General features: G+C 42.2%; 1 protein-coding gene across 2 annotated transcripts in view; it reads right to left on the reverse strand.

Moving 5' to 3' along the window:
• Positions 1-20180, reverse strand: part of LOC145393006 (uncharacterized) — a 76610-nt gene that overhangs the window by 3439 nt on the left and 52991 nt on the right. For both annotated transcript variants that reach the window (XM_080267323.1, XM_080267322.1), the window contains exons 8-10: positions 17225-17411; positions 4303-4386; positions 1-244 (exon numbers count right to left, since the gene is read on the reverse strand). The exon at positions 1-244 is cut by the window's left edge and continues 3439 nt beyond it. In XM_080267323.1, coding sequence (XP_080123449.1) covers positions 1-244; positions 4303-4386; positions 17225-17411 — 515 coding nt within the window. The remainder of the gene's footprint in view (positions 245-4302; positions 4387-17224; positions 17412-20180) is intronic.

The following is a 20180-nucleotide window of genomic DNA, read 5'->3' on the forward strand; positions in this document are numbered from 1 at the left end:
ACATCAGAACGTGTGGCAGTTTTTCCAGAACCATCTTTGTCTTTGTCTTTCTGATTGGCATTCTGACCTTGTTTTTGTGACTGTCCTGAGGCATTTGAGGTTTGGGGCTTCTTGTGTCTTGTAAAGAGGGCTAAACGCTTTCGGCCTTGAGCAGAGGCTGAATCTTCATCATCATCATCGGGAAGGCCAGGCAGGTAAGGATAAGTTGACATGTCTAGCAGCACTGTAGGGTACTTAATATAACCTGTTAAAGAAAAAGATATGTTAATTAAAGAATTGTAGCATACACATTATATATTATTATTCTAAGCAGTGCTTGAGGCTGATCATTACATAAGGGTAAGCATATCTACATCTCTATGATCAGATAACAGACATATTCTCATTATCTTCTGCAGGAAACCATTTTACAGGTATCAAAAAGGAAATAACACTGCCACTCTAACATAGGTACAGTCCAGCTTTTCTGGCTTTCTACCAGTGCTTAACCCCTTCAGTCTGGTGATGTACTTCTCATTTAATGTTATTTTCAGACTTTTATTCAGGCTAGGAAAGACCCTTTTGAGCTGTAGGGGAAAGAAATTGCCTTCACCAACACCCTCGACCTTAGGGGACTCTCCAAAGTTGTAAAAAATTACTGGTTGTAGCAAGAATCAAGTACAGACGACTACATCATATTTTGGTATACATCAAGCTGATTGTTAACACTTTTCCATACCACTCCTTCTCCAACTACTCACCCAATCCCGTTCTTTTCTAGTTCTCTGTGGAATAAGGTTGAAAATTGCTCCTAGCTAGTACTTGAAAAAGTTAATGCAAAGTTTTACAGGTTCTCTGTTAGCTTTCATCAACATATCATGAGTTCACCCCACTACAGTAACACCATTGCACAGGTCTTGAATTATGGTGAGTATTAGTACTCAAATGATAACAAGTGAAGGTTGTTGTGGAGCTCTCTGATGGCATATGACTGGACTTCTAGGCCTTTGGAGTGGATTTCTTTGCCCATGTCCATACATACATATACTGAATAAACTGTTTTACTGGTACACTACAACCAAGAAAAACATTTTGAAAAACATTACATACACCCTTATCTCACTCCAGCACTGAAGTGAACCACTCTTCAGACACACTCTTACTTACACCTGCCTGCCTAGTAAAAATAAAACTCTCTACAGCATTCAAGTTTTTCATCTTCACCCTTCATACATGAATCTTTCCTTACCCCTCCCTATTTGCCTTGTCATGTGTTTTTTCCAGATCCACAAATGCCATAAATACCTTACACTACATTCTCACATGCTGTCTCCACCATCAGCCTTAATGAAAATATCTGCTCCAAACAAACCTTACAACACCAGAACCACCCTGTCCATCACACACTGAATATTCTGGTATATTCCTTCCTCTCTCTACTGATTCTTCCATACACCTTTGCTTACATATATACATATCCCTTTCCTACAATGCTCAGCAGATTTATCCCATGATAATTTCAGCAATCATACTGGACCCTACTTTTCATGCAAAGGCACACTTATGGCCTTCTTCTATTCCATCAGTACAACTTGATTAATCAAAGCTCTTCTGACATATTTTCTAGAAATGTTTCACTACCTGGTATACTTCTTTCTCTACATTTACAAATTTTACATATATCTCTCTTCCAAACCTGTATCTTTTTCATTCTTAACCCCACCATGGTGGCAATTTTGTGCACTTTTTTTCTGACTCTTCAAAAACCACCATTAATCTAACAAAATAATGGTACAGTATACATCACACTGATCATGTAAATGTATTATACCATACTTAAGTCAGGTGTTTACCTTGCATTTACAAAAGATTCAGTCTATCCTGCTAACTTAATGATCCACTCATTGCACTATTTTCATTATACTGTACCTGTATAACTGCTATGGGTGCATAATAATTGCCTAAATACTACCAACAACTGAAATGAATATTTTCAAGTGATACTAGCTCATGTGAAGCATGTAAGTATACAATTATATAATGCACAAGTATTACATCATACAGTACTTTGTCTTATTACATGTACTGTTTTGACTTATTACATGTACTGTATTTCTTTCATCATGACTAACTACCTTGAAAATGACACAATGTTTATAAAATGTTCTTAATATACTTTTATTTTACTTAAATCTCATGTCTTTTGTATTTCACTTTCCCTCAATATCCAGATTACACTAAACAGTAATGTAGTACACTTAATCTTTGCAGAGCTGGAGACCTCATAACTGTGGCATGATGATCACATGTCATGCTGTAAGCCTCATATGAGGTACAATTTATGCTGGTTATACAACAATGACTTGGGGGAGGTAAACTTCCTCACAAAGGGTCAGCCCGGCAGGGATTAACAGAGGCATATGTTACCCCCAAAATGCCTGAGAGCAACCGGGGAGGACTGGTGACTGTGGGAACTTCAGAGAGAGCTGACAGCCTTTACCTGCAAAAACTACAACCAACCAGTTTTAAAGAGTGGTGGCAGAGGCCGTGTGGTATATATACCAGACCCACAGCTCTTCCCTTTATGGTATGCATGGTATATTGTGTACATCACACCAATATTGTAGGGGTTAATCCTTTTTAAGGTATTCCTCACTTCTAACAGTTGGAATCTTGTGCAGTATTTTATCTCCGTAGAACATCTAACCCACTCATATTTACCTTCACTACGCAGTTCATTCAGCATATATGAATAGATGGCCTTGTTAGCATTACAGGCACCAGCATATATCTCCTATCACAATGTGCAGTATGTAGTGTCTGCTGGAGACACACACAGCTTCACACTAGGAGTGCCAACCTACATGATGCATATCCACAATCCTGTTGTCCCAGACCATCAAGAATGTCTTAACACATGATGTATCTCAAACAATCTCTTGTAGTCCAGACAATACAAAAATTTCATGATAAGAGCAGGTTAACCAGAATGAGCCAGTAACCTGATGTCATGGAAACTAACCAAGGAAATCTACCACACACTACATCCCCACCGAGCAATTTACATTCTCAGATTTCGGAGGGCATAGAGGCAGAGAACCTGAGAGTACAAATGAGGGCGGAAGGCAGGAGACAGGGTCAGCTAGGAGCTTTGCCGTCATGCTACATTACGCCGTCAATCATATTTCGATATAACTGTGTACAATAAACTCCGTAACCCAAGAGTGCTCTGTAACTCACCTCGCTTATGATACACAAAGGGGGAAGGTGAGAGAGAGAGAGAGACCTACCTAATCATTCTACTCGACGATGTACCATTTTACTAGGAGCGGCCCACATTACACTCCACTGGTGATAGAGGGGAAGATACATCTACAATCTCTCCATCTAATCAAACCCCTTGGCTACGTTCATCGATATTGGCAGCAGCAATTAACAATGGTAAACTATGATAAACTACATTCATCGATACTGGTGGCAAAGGTGAACAAAAGTAAACTACGATAAACTAAATTCATCGGTATTGGTGGCAGCGGTGAACAACAGTAAACTATGATAAACTACTTCATTGATATTGGTAACAGCAGCGGATTTGAACCATATGATGCCTCAGAGCTTTATACAGTGCTTTGACGATCTACAATTACAACCAACCTCTCTATCTTTCTATGTCTATCTATGGCAATGACATTGATATTGGTGGCAAGCGGCGAAAACAAACCAACTACAATCAATCTACACCTCAAGCGGTAATCAAAGCCGATTAACGTCTCAGTCAACAATCAATGAACAAATTAAGAATCAACTTCACAATCAAAACAATCTACAACTGCTCTACAAGCAAAAATCATCAATCAAACTAGAAGCCAATACAATGAAAACAAAACTTCAAACCAAGTGAGAAATGACAGGAACAACAAGCAAAGTAAGAAAGGAGGAAATGCATCTGTACTGTCCTAATAGTGTTGACCCAGCATGGTTATGTATCATCAACACATCTGACCAGCTGAGATTGGCTGGGAATTGATGACCCTGGTGATGTGATGCATAGGGGATGACTGAAGTATTCTGGACAAATGGAGAGACTGGAGGATGAAAACTGGATGAAAAGATCTATGAGTGTAAATGTGGAGAGTGAAGCACCAAGAGGTTGAACAAACACTTAAAATGAGGTCCTACAAAATTACCTCAGGGTTATGGGATTGAAGAGATATGCTGCCTGAGACAAGACAGCATGAACAGTTGCCATCCTATGAACAAGGGTGACATATGCAAGCACATGCAAAGCTTCTGAAAACAAAACAAAACATTAAGCAAACAAACCTGGAGATGGTGTGAGATACAAGAAGGGGGTGGAACATGCCACAAAAGGGTGACATGCTGCCTCAAAAGGTGTAAACCGTCGATCTGTAAGGGAAATAGAGTACAGTATAAGTAAATATGTTTTATTTTAAAAGTGCTATTTATCTTTTTTTTTTTTAATAACTGAACAGAGGAAGGAAAAACAAATGAATATAAAAAAAAATCCATACACTAGATTACTGGCATCCTCAATTCATAAATTATCTGTAACAGCTGGACTTAAACAGCTGTAGGCTGAAGTTTGAGGGGGAAACAACTCTGGGGAAGTGAGTTCCAGAGATATGCAGTTCAGGGAATAAAAGAATTCTGACAGGCAGAAGTTCTGCAGGTGGTAGGTGGGAGCATTCACCATGCACTCACTAGATGTAGTGCTGCTCTCGGGTGTCTGCCCTTTCCTCTCCTCCACCCTTCTTTCCTTCCATCCTCTTCTGTCTTTCTTTCTTTCATTCTTTCCTCGTCCTTCTGCCTACAGGTGACTTTACACTCCCTCTTCTGTCTTTCTTTCCTTCATTCTTTCCTCTTCCTTCTGCCTGTGGGTGATTCTACGCTAAGTGACAAGCCAAATGGTTTCCTGTACACCAGGATACCATTTAGTACGCTGGTTGGTAACCATATAACCAAATTTTGGTGCCTGGTGGTTTAGTGGGTAATTACGGCGCTCCGATCGGATTGAGCCAATGAGGGTTTTCATCCAGGAGGTGGTTGGGGTTTATTGCTCACATAATGCCACTCAGGGTTGAGTGAAGCTGGTCACTCTCATCTTAAATGTCAGGACCAACTTGCCTAGCCCCAGGCTCCTACGCTCCTCATGGGGAAATGTAGGATTGGATGATAAATGAATGAAAAGAAGTTCTCCAATACGGCTGTGTGACATTCCAGTCATGAGTGCTACCAGATGCCCGAGTAGCATGAGGGAAGGCAAGGAGAGGCGGCACAATGGAGGCAACTTCACCTGAGCATTTGCCATAAAATGTAAAATAATGCAACGGAGGCAACATTCCTTCTTACTTGTAGGGGAGGTAGTTCATTTATAAAAGCTGGGTTTTTAATAATTCCAACAGCTTTGTTTTGAATTTTGTTTAGTTGTTTTAGTGCAACCTCTCCACATCCATTCCACAAAGGTGAGCAATATTCAAGCTGAGAGCACATATGATTCCTATAAATTATAGCTAATTGCTTGTCAGTGAAGAAGTTACGGACTCTGTACAATAATCCAAGTTTCTCTGAGGCAGTTTTAGCAAGTGATCTGACATGAGAGGTCAGCTAAGGGCATTGTTAAGTAAATCATCGAGAATTTCAATACTTTGGGGGGGGGGGGAGGCCAAGGGCCAAACACTGGATCTGCTGGCTCCAAACCTTCCCTGTCCCAGTCAAACTCCTCATTCAACAACCGGCTATAATGCTCTCTCCATGCATCTTTAATATCCTCACTGTTCACCACTACCTTTCCTTCATCATTCTTCTCACACTGCTCACCTATAATATCCCGATTATCCCTCTTCATCTGATTTGCCACCTTAAATATCATATTTTTCCTTTCCCCATGATTTAGGTTATCAAGTAAAAGTCTCTGTGACTCAGACTTTGCCCTGTATACCTCTCTTCTAGCCCTACACTTGGCAGCCAAGTATTCCTCCATGCTACCACCCTTCTTCCATTCTCGGAAAAGCCTTCTTTTCTCCTTAACTACAGCTTCTACACCCTCATCCCACCACCAAGTTATTTTATGTCTTGGTGTGCCTCTTGTCCAACCGCATATTACATCAGTAACTCTCGGGAGATTGTTCTCGAGGGCTCTGTACTGTTCATTAATGCCTCTGTCTATGACTTCCTGTTCAGCCACCACTCTCCTCATCTCACTATAGAAGGCATCCCTTACTATTTGGTTTTCCAGCTTCCATATTTTCCTCCTAGGATAATAAGTCCTCTTTTTCATCACTCATTCTTTAAGCACCATATCACAAATTAATAGTTTGTGCTGCTGCACACATTCCTCACTTCCTATAACTTTAACATCCCTTACTAACCCCCTATCAGCCCTCCTAACCAGAAAATAATCTATCTGACTGCTATTTCCCCCAGACTCAAACGTAATTAACCTACTCTCTCGTTTCGTCTCGTTTTCGTTTTTAAAGGCTCCAACATGCTTGCATGTGTCGGCCTTGGTCACCTAATGGCGGCTCTCCACGCTGCACGATCCATTGCAGCCTCCCTGTTCAGTCCCTTAACCCTAAGGTCACACTTAATGACCTCGTCCCATGTCTTTCTCGGTCTACCCCTCATAACCCCACCCTTTTCCTAAAATGTGTGTTGCACAGAATCATGTCTGTTGCCTCCCCAAACTCGAGTATCCTTTCCCCTTCCGCATTCCTTATACCATATGCACATCCTCCATGTACTCCTTCATAACCTTGTGCTGCTTCATCTACATGACCATTTAAGTCCCCTCCCAAAACCACTATCTCATCATCCCGCATACCACCTACAACACGCATTAAATAATCCCAAAATCTATATTTCTCTACTTCATCCAATCCTGCCTGTGGAGCATATGCCGATATAATTGCAGTTATCTTTTCACCAAACAGAATTTTCACTACCAATATCCTATCGCTTACTCTCATAACTATCTATCTATCTATCCATTGCCAGACGCCTCAATCCCGTTTGGGGTGGCCACAAACAAATCGCCTCCAAGTCGCCCTGTCCCCCGCCATTTCACTCCCCTGCTCCCAACTCACACCCCCCTCTCTCATATACCTCTCCACCCCATCTCTCCATCTCATCCTCGGCCTCCCCCTCCCTCTTCCCCCCTCCACCTCACTCACATACACTCTCTTTGTCAGTCTTTCACCCTCCATCCTCTCCACATGGCCAAACCACCTCAGTGTGTTCCTCATAATGCTCCCTATCACATCCACATCAACACCACAACACTCCTTTATATCCTCATTCGTCAGCCTGTCTCTCCATGTGACTCCACAGGCTCCTCTTAAATAGCTCATTTCCACTGCCCTCACTCTTGACTTGTGTCCTTCCAACAACGTCCAAGCTTCACTTCCGTACGTTAGAGTTGGTATCACAATACTGTCATGTAGTAACTTTTTCACTTCCATGCTCACTCTCATAACATTCATAAAATATTCCACCCATTTCTCCGCAACCATCACACCAACACCCCCATATCCGTCTGTCCCCCCCTGCCAAAACAACTTCTAGTAACAGACCTTCCCAACAATCTTTCTGGCTGATCCACCCCTGTACCGGACTTCCTGCAAACATGCCACATGCACCCACCTCCTACTGAATGCCTGAACGACTTCCCCCACTCTTCCCCTCAAACTTCCCACATTCCGTGAACCCACCCTCATCTCCCTGGGTGATTTACTGTCCTCAGGATTGCTTTGAAACTTATTCTTGTATTTTGTCATAGTCAGTATTAATAAAGGGGGATAGACATACCACTGGCCCCACTCACTGCACAGTCCCAGGTCCAGGCAATGGATCTGAGACCCCTAGCCCACCAGCTTACCAGTGGCTGTGGTAGTGGCCTCGGGGCACCCTGCCAGGACAGCTGCAGGGACACCCTCCAAGCGTGCCTTGGCACTGCAACTGTCCCACCATTATACATCCAGTGATAGGGCAGCCTCTTGGGGCGCTACTCCCAGGTTCGGGCCCCTCTCTATTGGGCGGAAGCAGCGGCCTGGGAACTGCAATGCCCTGTACCCTCTAGCACAGGCTTAAGCCCCATCTCGCCCTGGACCCATGATCTATGCCGGCGGAACCCCCATCACGTCTCCCCTCAGAAGTCCACCACTAGGTAGCGGGGACAAAGTTTTCTGGCCGAATGCCCCTGCCGGTGCCAACCCCTGTAACGTAGCGGGATACATTGTGTGAAATGTAAAGTGCATGTGGTGTGGTGCATAAGATAGTTAGAGGAAATGTTTGGGAGAGTATGCTGGTCTACTCTCCATGTTAATGTCACACTGAAAAGGTCAGTAAAAGGGGATGGGTAGATAGCTAGTGAAACAGGAGCTCCAGCTCTCTCTATCGCCAGCATTCCCATTCCCCTTGGGAGTACCACCCTGTTCGGCCCATGCTACAGCCTCCTCCTAAATTCTAATTTTTTAACTGCACAACACTGTAAATTCCCATGTAGTCTAGTGGCGAGGTACTGCAGCTTATTCACTGTTTATTCACAAAAACGAGCACGTGCGGCATCCATTGCGATTAGCATTTACTCACTGTGGCAGTTAGGCGGTAACTGGTGGCAAAGGGGGAGCAGGGTTGCCAGATCCAAACTCGGCCACATTACCAAACTCCTCAATTTTCATTACCAAATTTAACTTTTCATTACCATATTTGTAAAGCTAGCATTTATTCTTCACTAATTATATATACTGTACAAGTGGAAATATATGTAATCACTCTCCTTATAATTAACAGCATGTTGATTATTTTCACGCTATGTAGGCTAGCAGATTAATCAGAGAGAGAGCAAACAATCCACCATCTCCATCCTGTGTATCCTCATACACGTGAAAAATCCGTTTGGTAATGCATTATTCTGATTCATTACAAAATGAATTTTTCATTACCAAATTGGGCCACATTTGGTAATGAAAAATACCAAATGGCAACCCTGACGGGGGAGGGGGGAGGAAGGAAGGGGTGAAGGGGCCGTGGTGTAAATAGCTGTTCGACGACGTGTGGCAAAATTTTGGGAGGATTTTTTTTTTTTTTTTTTTTTTTTTTTTTTTTTTTTTTAATTCCAAAGGTCCAGGCCCACAATGTCTGGTAAGTGGGCGTCCGGATAGTACAGGGATGAATGTACAACTTATAATACCTTACATTTCACTTACGTATAAAAAAAACACCCTTGTGCATATCTGTTTACAATTTACAATTTCCCACACACCTGCTCAGTCACTGAGCCCTTTCCATTGCAGTAAGGGCAGAACTTTCATGGGGGTCGATGATGCAATCGGCCCCATGCATGGGGGAGAGGAACTGGACGAGGAGGATGAGGAAGACATCACTCTACACTCTACCAGTGCCGTGTACAGGTGAGCCGTGCATCAGTGGGGTACCCTGGGTACCTACCTACCCTATGGCTGTCATAGAAAATGGTGGCGGGTTCACACGGCAGCGGTAAGACGCTTGCGGCTACACAAGTCAACTTGCGTTGCTCCGTGCCCCAAATCGTGAAGGTATAACATGTCAACCAGCGCACAGGGGCTAAGGTGGCAAAACAGATGAAGAGAGAGAGAACAGGGATGTCACAAATGAGCAGTGTGTGAAGATTGATGAAGGAAAGGTAGTGGTGTGTAGTCAGGATATTAAAGATGCTTGGAGAGAATATTAAGACTGATTGCTGAATGAGGAGTTTGAGAGGAACAGGGAAGGTTCTGAGTCAGTAGATCAAGTATTTGGCCCTCAGCCTTAGACTGATGTTGCTACTGAGAGCAGGGCAATCTGAAGGATGCAGTTAGGGTAGGTGATGTGCATGTGTCTGAGTATGCTGCTGAAATGCTGAAGGCCTTAGGAGGTATAGGAGTGAGTTTAATTGCTGATTTGATATATCTGATTATACATGAGTGTGCTGTCCCAGTTGCTGATACAAGGGACATGAAAGGACAATGTGGAGGTCTGTCGTATCATATGATCGTGGTATGCAAGATCAAGCTGAGAGGAGTGAGGTGGACTGGGAGAGAGAGAGGTGCAGTCAGGGAGAAAGACTGAAAGTCAAGAAGCTGAGGATCAAAGAAATGGCAGATGAATACAGGACCAAAGTAGGGGAGGAGTTAGACTTGGTGAACTGGAATGAAATGTATCTGGACAGCCTGTGGAATGCATACAGGGATTGCTTAGTTAGGAATGCTAAAGCAGTGTGTGATGTGGCAAAAAAACAACAAAGAAAAAAGGAATGGTGTGGTGGGATGAAGAGGTTAAGATAGCAGTGGAGGAAAAAAGGAAGAAGTGGCTAGAGTGATTACAGGAGAGAGGTTAAAATGAAATAAGAATTGAATATATTGAGAGCAAGAAGCACATGATGAGACTAGTGAAGAGGAAAAAGGAGGAGGTAAATGATGATCTAGGAAGAAAAATGAATGCAAATTTCAGTAAACCCTCGATATAACGAACCCCGGTACTGCAAATTTCGGATATAACAAACGGACAAATTGCAACCGAACTTCCCCCAGATTTTGCGAACAAAGGCCGCTAAATGAGGGGGAAGTTCGGGAATCAGCCCACGGTGACAACAGCATCCCTTCCTTGCACAGTAAGTGTACTCCCTTCCTGGCATGGTAGGTGTACTGTAACAGTACTACAGTCACTACTCGTTATACGTTGATTCGGTATACAATAATTCGCTACAACGATAACAGAGAAGTTCCACCCCAAAATCCAATTTGAGATGAATTTCCTGCCATAACGATATTTCCCTCGGAAAATTTCGTATGAAAAGCCAGGCACATGCAAGGGAACTGCCGCTTGTCTCAGGCAAGATGGCGGCCCCAACGTGCAGAGTATTGTTTTGGTTCAGTTGCAGTCCTGCCACCCCTTCAAAGCCCTGTCTTTTCCACTCGTTCACGTGTGCCCCCCTGCTATCGTCACCTCTCAGCTAAGCATCGTGCTACAGTAGACCTATACAGTACATTGTGTAGCACCAGGCCAACGTTACGCAAGGGTGATTGTTGTGTTGTTGCAACGATTTACTGTACGTGAGTAACGCCACCTGTATTGGTGTGATAGTGTTTGTTTTGGTCTAAGAGATGACTTGGACCGACACAGAAAGTGACTAAGGTGGGTTGTCATTTTTGTTTCAGTCTGGGGTAGGTGACTTTGGGAAGTTGAGTTGACGTATCCCCCCTTTTATAATGTGTTTCAATCTTCCGATTTACGATAAAATCATTATACGTTAAGGTATGACCTGACGTAACCTCGTCGTATAATGAGTAGTGACTGTACATTATACTGTATTCTTATCACAGGTATCGTATATATATGTACAACTTCATACAGTACTGTACTGTATTTACATGTGCAACTTCATAAACCACCGAATTTTCCATGTAAAACTTCACAGAGATAGTTTAGGTTATGTTTGAGCATGCAGAACGGAACGGCTCCCCTTATGTAGCGAACTGAGTTTGGTAATCCCTCGGAAATACGAACCCCTCGTATATAGCGAACTTATAGATATAACAACCCACTCCTCCCCCCAGTTGAGGGTTTACTTTACTCTGAAAATAGGAAGTTATTCTAGAAAGAGGTACGGAAATGTAGAAATGACAACGGAAAGAAATGTGAAAGCGTGAAGGATGCATGTGCTAGATTATTAACCCACGGGGATGAAGTAAGGACTAAAGGAAAAGAATATTTTGAAAGACTGATGATCGGGAACAGAGATGGCAAAGCAACTGTATACTTGACTGGTTTGGGGGGTAAGCAGAGAAGGAATGCAGTGCCAGAAAACGGGACACTTGCACAGGTGAAGAACGCTGTGAAGCAGTTGAAAAATGGGAAGGTGGCTGAGGCTGATGAGGTGTATGCAGAGATGATTAAGTGTAGTGGAGAGAGAGGAATGAAGTGCTTGTTGGAGATATGTAAAGGACACGGATGAGTGAAACTGTGCCAGCAGAGTGGAAAAAGGCTGTGATTGTACCCCTGTACAAAAATAAAAGTGAGCAAAATGAGTGCAAGAATTATTGTGGCATAAGTTTACTGAGTGTGGTAGGGAAGGTATATGGAAGAAAAATTACAGACAAAGTAAGAGAGATATCAAAAGTCCTAGTGAGTGATGAACAGGATGGCTTTAGGAGTGGTAGAGGATGTGTGGATCAAATATTTGCGATAAGACAAATACTGGAGATGGTGTGTGAGAAGGACCAAAAAGAGTTTATGGCATTCATGGCTCTGGAAGAAGCATATGACAAAGCAGACAGAGTAGGATTGTGGAAGGTTTTGCACGTACAGTATAGATGGTAAGCTGCTAGATGCCATCAAGTGTTTTTATGATGGTAATGGTAGCTGGGCACATGCAAGGGTAAATGGGCATCTAAGTGAGTGGTTCACGATTGGTGTTGCTGTGCGCCAAGGTTGTGTGATGTCCCCATTGTTGTTCTATATATATGGAGCCTTTGTGGTACAGTGGTAGAGTATGCGTTTCGTACACAGGTGAGCAAGGGTTCGCGCCCTGCCAGGGTAATAAACTTTGGGAGTGTTCACCCGGCCACGTACTGCACTGGCAGACACAAGGGGTGATGTGGTTGAACCAGTGTCGCTTACTATAAAGTACGCTTGCACCCAGTCGGCTTGCGAGGGCCGATTACACTTGGTTCACAAACTACATACACATCCAAAGCCACTCCAACACTACAATTACACTTATAAGCACTTCTCACCCTACATACAATCTCTACCAGACAGCCTACGCCACTTGGTAGATATACATTGGCTGTATCGTCCCAACTTTAGTCGGGATAGGCTGGTCCTGCAGTGGATACTCAAATGGCTGATGATGATGATGATGATGATATATATATACATACATACATATATATATATATATATATATATATATATATATATATATATATATATATATATATATATATATATATATATATAATATACAGTATATATATATATATATATATATATATATATATATATATATATATATATATGAGTAAGGATGGAGGTTTGGAGGGTGAAGTGCTTGAAAGGGTACAGCAGGGAAGAAAGGTTGCTGGTTCTTTGAAAGCAGTGATAAGAAACAGGGAAGTGAGCATGGAAGTGAAAAAGTTACTACATGACAGTATTGTGATACCAACTCTAACGTACGGAAGTGAAGCTTGGACGTTGTTGGAAGGACACAAGTCAAGAGTGAGAGCAGTGGAAATGAGTTATTTAAGAGGAGCCTGTGGAGTCACATGGAGAGACAGGCTGACGAATGAGGATATAAAGGAGCATTGTGGTGTTGATGTGGATGTGATAGGAAGCGTTATGAGGAACATACTGAGGTGGTTTGGCCATGTGGAGAGGATGGAGGGTGAAAGACTGACGAAGAGAGTGTATGTGAGTGAGGTGGAGGGGGAAAGAGGGAGGGGGAGGCCGAGGATGAGATGGAGGGATGGGTGGAGAGGTATATGAGAGAGGGGGGTGTGAGTTGGGAGCAGGGGAGTGAAATGGCGGGGGACAGGGCGACTTGGAGGCGATTTGTTTGTGGCCACCCCAAACGGGACTGAGGCGTCTGGCAATAGATAGATAGATATATATATATATATATATTGTATATGGATGGGGTGATGAGACAAGTAAAAAAACGAGTAATGGAGAGAGGGATGGTGTTGGTAATGAATGGTGATGGATGGAATATCTCAAATTTGTTGTACGCTGATGATGCAGTATTACTTGCAAATACCTCATAAGAACTTGGTAGACTATTGCAGTTTTGCTAATGTCTGTGAGCGTCGTGCCTTGAGAGTAAATGTGGAAAAGAGTAAAGTAATGGTTATTGGGAGAGAAGGTGATTCACAGTGTGACTGAATGGAGACAGACTGGAATTGGTAAGAGAGTTCAAATACCTGAGTAAGGTGAGAGAAAAGAGAGGAAAATGTGCAATAGAAGTGGAAAGTAGAGTAACACAAGGAAGGAAAGTAGCTGATGCTATGAAGGCCTTGATAAGAAACAGAAACTTGAGTGTTGCAGCTGCATGAGGCTTACATGATGGAGTGTTAATGCCAATTTTAACATAAGGATGTGAGACTACGGTGTGGCATGAAAATGAAAAGTCAAGAATGAGAGCAGCAGAGATGGGACTGCTGAGGAATGTATGTGGAGTACCGAGAGTGGATAGGATACGAAATAATGTGATTCATGACAGATGTGGAGTGAAGAAGTCTGTGGACACCAGAATCGAAGGGAGTGTACTGAGATCGTAAGGTCATGTGGAGAGAATGGATAACAATAGAGTGGTGAAAAGGGTATAAATGAATGAATCTGAAGGAGGAAGGAGGTGAGTTAGGCCAAGGAGAAGGTGGAGGGATATGGTGGATAAGTGTGTGTGGAAGAGAGGTATGGAAGTCGGTGAGGCTGGGTGACTGACAAAAGATCGAGCTGGCGGATGAATGTTGTGAGAAGAAGTGCATGATCAGAGATCTGGCACCCGTTTTTAACATGACAGCATCCAGACTGACTCTATCAGATACGTTTAAGTGACGTTACAGAATGTGGTGAATGTTTTTGGCGTATCAGATAGAGCCAGGATTCCGGGGGCTTGAATGATGAGTGAAAGGAAGCGTGGCCCATTGAACTGGGAAAACTTGGGCTGTCTGGACATGTTACTCCTCACCTTGCCCTAGGTTGGGAAAGGAGGTCCGAATGATGATGATCACGATGATGTATTGTCCCAGATGACTGGCTAAAGAGTCTGACTAAATATGTGTTAGGGGAAGAGCGATACCCTGGAAAGAGGAAATTACAGAGGCATTAAACTTTTCAACCTGATAATGAAGGTACTGAAGAGAGTCTTGGAAGGTGCTGTATAATGAGAGAAAGAGTGAATACTGACAAGACGCAGTTTCGGCTTATGCCAGGCAAAGGGGCCATTGGTACATTATTTATTTTCTGATAGCTTCTGGGGGAAAAAAAAAAAAGGGGAAAGAAAGGAGAGCTGTGCTTTGTTTTTGTTGATTTGGAGAATGCCTCTGACAGAGTTCCTTGGAAAGTGGTGCTGTAGGCAATGAGAAAACTTAGGATTGTGGAGTGGAAGGTTTAAGTGGTTATGGTATGTGGGTGCTTGCACCCAGGTGAGAGTGAATGGAGATTTAAGTGATGAGTTTTCCATGAATGTTGGCATGCATCTGGGGTGTCTTCAACCCCTTATTGTTTATCGTGGTGTTTGAAGCTCTCTCACATGACTTCACAAGTAGACTCCCATGAAAGATGCTGTATACTGATGACTTGGAGATGACTGAGGAGAATGAAAAGGAGGCAGAGCAAAGCTTTAGGGAGTGGAGAAATGGAATGGGGTATAATGGTCTGAATAAATGTGGATACTGTCAAAGAAGAGGCAGTGTGGCTATGTGTAGTTTGCCACAAAGATGTCGAAAGGAACTCAGTCTTGTACAGCGTTTGAGATAAATATATGCATGAGAGATGTTGTGTTAGAGGCAAGTTGCGAAATAATGCTGATTTCGTGTGTGTGGTGTGTCAGAGGAAGCATGTAGAGAATGATCATCACCATCATCCGAACCTCCTTTACCACCCCAGGACAGGGTGAAGATTGCAATAATTTAGTGATTTTAGCTAGGAGAATCTGAGGGACACTTAACCCGGCCAAAAACCCTGGTTATATGGTTACCACCCAGCATGGTAAATGATTTCCTGGGTACAAGAAACAACTTTTTGTCACTCAGTGTTGAGACCATAAGGCAACACTACACTGGGTGAGTGGATGGTGGGTGCCCCCACCTATGACAAATACACATTAAAGCAAATGAATTACCAGTAAGTCACACTGATTTCTAAAGGAATTTACAATGCTAAAAATTTAGTCAGCCACACTGATATTTTCTAATGTCCTGAGTATTACTGATGCTACTACTACTACTACAACTACTAAAGGTTTAACATATTCAACAAGAATTCTTATCATACACAGTACAGGATTGTTCTTGCTGGAGAGTCTCTGGAGTGTAAGGAGGGGTTTTGTGCTATTTGAGGGACATGTGATATACTGGAGGTGGGGCTGGCTCTGTGGCTAGAGTAAGGAGTGGTTGGAGGAAGTTCACGGAGCTGTTGCCTTGCCTGACATTGAGAGGGCTCTCCCTCTGTGCCAAGAGGTAATTATATGCTGCATGTGTTATGAGTGTAATGCTGTATGGTTGTGAGACCTGGACAGTAGAGGAAGAGGATATCTTTAGGCTGAAAGATACAGAAATGATAATGATTAGATGGCTGTCTAGTGCATCCTTGGATTGGAGGCTGGAAGGGGGGGGGGGGAAGGATTAAGAGAAGAAGGATGGGACTTGTATGTAGTAGTGTTGTGAAAAATAGGGGTGGACTGAGATGGTTCAGGTACATGGATGGAAGATGGCAACTGGGTCCAGAAGGCGAGAGCTGTGAATGTCAAGGGTAAGGTTACGAGAGGCTGACCAAAGAAGACCTGGGACAGGGTCATAAAGTGTGACCTCAGGGATAAGCAACTGAAGAGGAAGGCCTCCAGAGAATGAGCAGTGTGGAGTGCCACCATCAGGTGACCAATGCCGATGCATGCAAACCTACTGAAGCCATTGTAAATGAACAAATGAGCTTATCCTATGCATGTTTATCTCCCTGATGCATATCTGCTTGCTACATCTAACAAGTTCTCTTGAGCACAGCATCCATTCTGCTTTCAACCACTAAAGTGGTGAACTACCAGTACTGAATTCCAGGGATGCTTTCTGCCTTATCGAATGACCATACAATTCACTTACCGGTACTTCTGTGTGCAGTGAACAATGGCCATTTTCAAATAAAATACTCTTTCTGCATACACAGCAATAATTATCTTCCTTTATTGTGTTTACATTTTAAATTATGACTTTTCTTCTACATTTTCATATCGTACAGTACTTATTATTTTTTTTTTTTTTCCCTTATTTCCTTCCTCAGTGCTAGAGACACGTTGGGACATAAAGTAATTTACAGTAACTGCACTCTACTGGGCCCACCTTTAGCACCTTGTGTAATAAAATAATTTTAGTACTACTAATAATAACAACAACAATAGCAGGAACAACACCAATATATGATAATTTTTAAAAAGTCAGTACAGTATCATGATGCCCAAAATAATGAACAGAAAGTAATGACAATTCTAAAAGCTGACCTGGGAGGTAGGTGAAAAGGCGCTCAACCAACATAAGGAACATAGAATCCTTGCAGTCGTTGAGTCTCTTTCGAAGGTTCTCCAATCGCTGGTATCGAGACATGGGCCGCCCGATGAAATCAGCGAATTCTTCTGCATACTCTCCATCATTGAATTCTTTAGGAAATGGTCCTAACAATTCCGTGATCTGACATAAAAAATAAACATTATATCATCACCATCATCCGGACATCCTTTACCACCCCAGGACAGGGTGAGGATTGCAATAATTTAGTGATTTTAGCTAGGAGAATCTGAGGGACACTTAACCTGGCCAAAAACCCTGGTTATATGTTTACCACCCAGCATGGTAAATGATTTCCTGGGAACAAGAAACAACTTTTAGTCACTCAGTGACAAAACCATATGGCAACACTACACTGGGTGAGTGGATGGTGGGTGCCCCCTACTACCACAAATACATACTAAAGCAAATTAATTACCAGTAAGTCACACTGATTTCTAAAGGAATTTACAATGCTAAAAATTTACAGTCAGCCACACTGATATTTTCTAATGTCCTGAGTAATACTGATGCTACTACTACTACTACTACTAATAATAATAAAGATATAACATATTCAACAAGAATTCTTATCATACACAATAAAGGGGATATTGCAGTGTGAAACAGGACACATGAGACTGCACATAATATTTTAAACATAAAGATATGGTACCCGCAAAACAACAAACTCAGAGACAAATGGCCTCCCCTTACAGGACTATGGCATCTAGTAGTAGATATAGAAATTTTGCACATTTATTCCTCCCAGTATCAGTTCATTTCTAGGACTTCCTTTCACATATGTACACTGGAAACTCCTGCATTCAATTGTACTGCAGTAGCAGTTTTAATAATTTTCTTCTTTGTCCTGACCGCTGAATATCTCAGATTTGATCTTCCTCCTGTTATCCAGGCTTTTATCCAATTAACTCACTGTTTGAAGGTTCCAGGATTGGATGGCTTAGACACTACTATGCGCTAGGGCATTTAAAAATGAAATGATAGACTATATGGTACCAAGCACAAGTGTATTAAAAAATCAGGAACAGCTATACAATAATTTAAAACAAGATGAAAACAAGGATGAAACTAATAAAATCAAAACATGCATGCACATATGCACGCACCCACGAGCGCATGCACATGCACACACACACACATAAACTGACCCTCCTCCAACACATTCCTGAAGGTGGCATGCTCAGAGAGAAGCATGTCTTTATGGAAAAACAGGGGTTGCAATCTTAAGCTTTGGGAAGTGGGACGGGGCTCATGGAGCACCAAATCAAATTTTGAAGTCTAAATATAAGTACAGTACAGGTAAGCCCTTAATTCACGCGAGGGTTAGGTTCCCAGACCCTTCGCGTATGTGGTCAATTCGCGTATATGTTCTGCCCTTGTGTGCACATAATTACGCATGTCTATACGTATAGTACATCTGAATAATACTGTTTATGCACTACATACACCTTATAAACTAGCATAAAGTATTAAAAACAACAAAAACGTAACAAATTTAAAACTGAAACCTGACAAGCACAGGCGTAGGTGGAGACACTTCAGCAGTCTGGTGCACTAGCCGTCACTGCCTCCCGTATGCTACATTCTGCCTTCTTTATTGTATGAACAGTTGACTCATTCACCCCAAACATGCAGTTACAAGACAATTCACAGGCGTAGGTGGAGACACTTTAGCAGTCTGGTGCACTAGCCCTCACTGTCTCCCGTATGCTACGTTCTCCTTCTTTATTGTATGAACAGTTGACTCACCCCAAACATACGGTTCTGAGACAATTCACCATCAAGTCAATTCACCATCAAAACATGGACAATTCTCCGTCATTCTATTAATATACTTATTATTGATTAATTAATACTTTAATAACTAATTTTCAGGGGGATTTTATAACTCATATAAGTAAAAAACTAGTGTACTGTACTTTCTAAATAAATTGGTATGTAAATAAATGACGGGGAATCGTCCTGACAGAGAATTGTCGCCGACATTCCTCCCTGAAGTTTGTCCATCACTTTAACTTTCTCTGTCAGCAACATTACTTTACAAGTCAGTTTTGGTGTGCTACCACATGCATCACTAGCATTACGCTTATGCCCCATGTTGACAGACAAGGCAAGCAATTACTGGAAGGCAGAAAAATAAGCCACAAATAACAATTTGCAAGTCATGCATGGTTCGACCGTCGGATTCAAACTGATTGTGTGGTGCGTGGTAGACCGATCTCCCAGGCTCCCACACACACATACACACACACACACACACACACATATGTGTGCACACAGGCAGCAGGTAAGCATTTTTTATATTTTATTTATTTCTCTTGTATATTGAAATTACTTATTTGAATACTATAATTTTGTTTTAATTATTGTACGAAAAATTCGTGGATAACCGAAATTGCGTGAAAAAAGTTCGCGTGAATTAAGGGATAACCTGTATACCGTAACTCTGCAGGCATAGCTTTATTAATGGCATTTTTTTTTCTCTCTCTGTTGGTCACATAACTACTCTCAAAGACAAATGGACTTTTTTTTTCCCCCACTGAAAATTGGAATAACATGTAACTAAATTTTAAAAAAAAGTTTTCTGATGGATTTTCTATGAATGTAATACAGCATATAGCATCACTACTCAAGTTCATCATTATCATCTCCAACACCTTGCTCTATCCTTGGAACCACTAATCAGAGGATGACTGTGACAGTAATGCCTTCATGCTACTGTAGCCTCACACACCTCTCTTATTCTCTCAAACACTCCTCTTTCTCTCCATTCTCTTTCAACAATAAACTGTTCCAGTCTCTTCATCCACACCATGTAAGATCTGCATCTACAAACATTGCTTTTGACCTCACTTTCACAAACAACTGACGGCTATACTCTTGCTCAGA

The sequence above is a fragment of the Coenobita brevimanus genome, chromosome 23 (genome assembly GCF_032717465.1).
Source record: "Coenobita brevimanus isolate Jiangsu-jjx chromosome 23, ASM3271746v2, whole genome shotgun sequence".
NCBI classification, from domain to species: domain Eukaryota; kingdom Metazoa; phylum Arthropoda; class Malacostraca; order Decapoda; family Coenobitidae; genus Coenobita; species Coenobita brevimanus.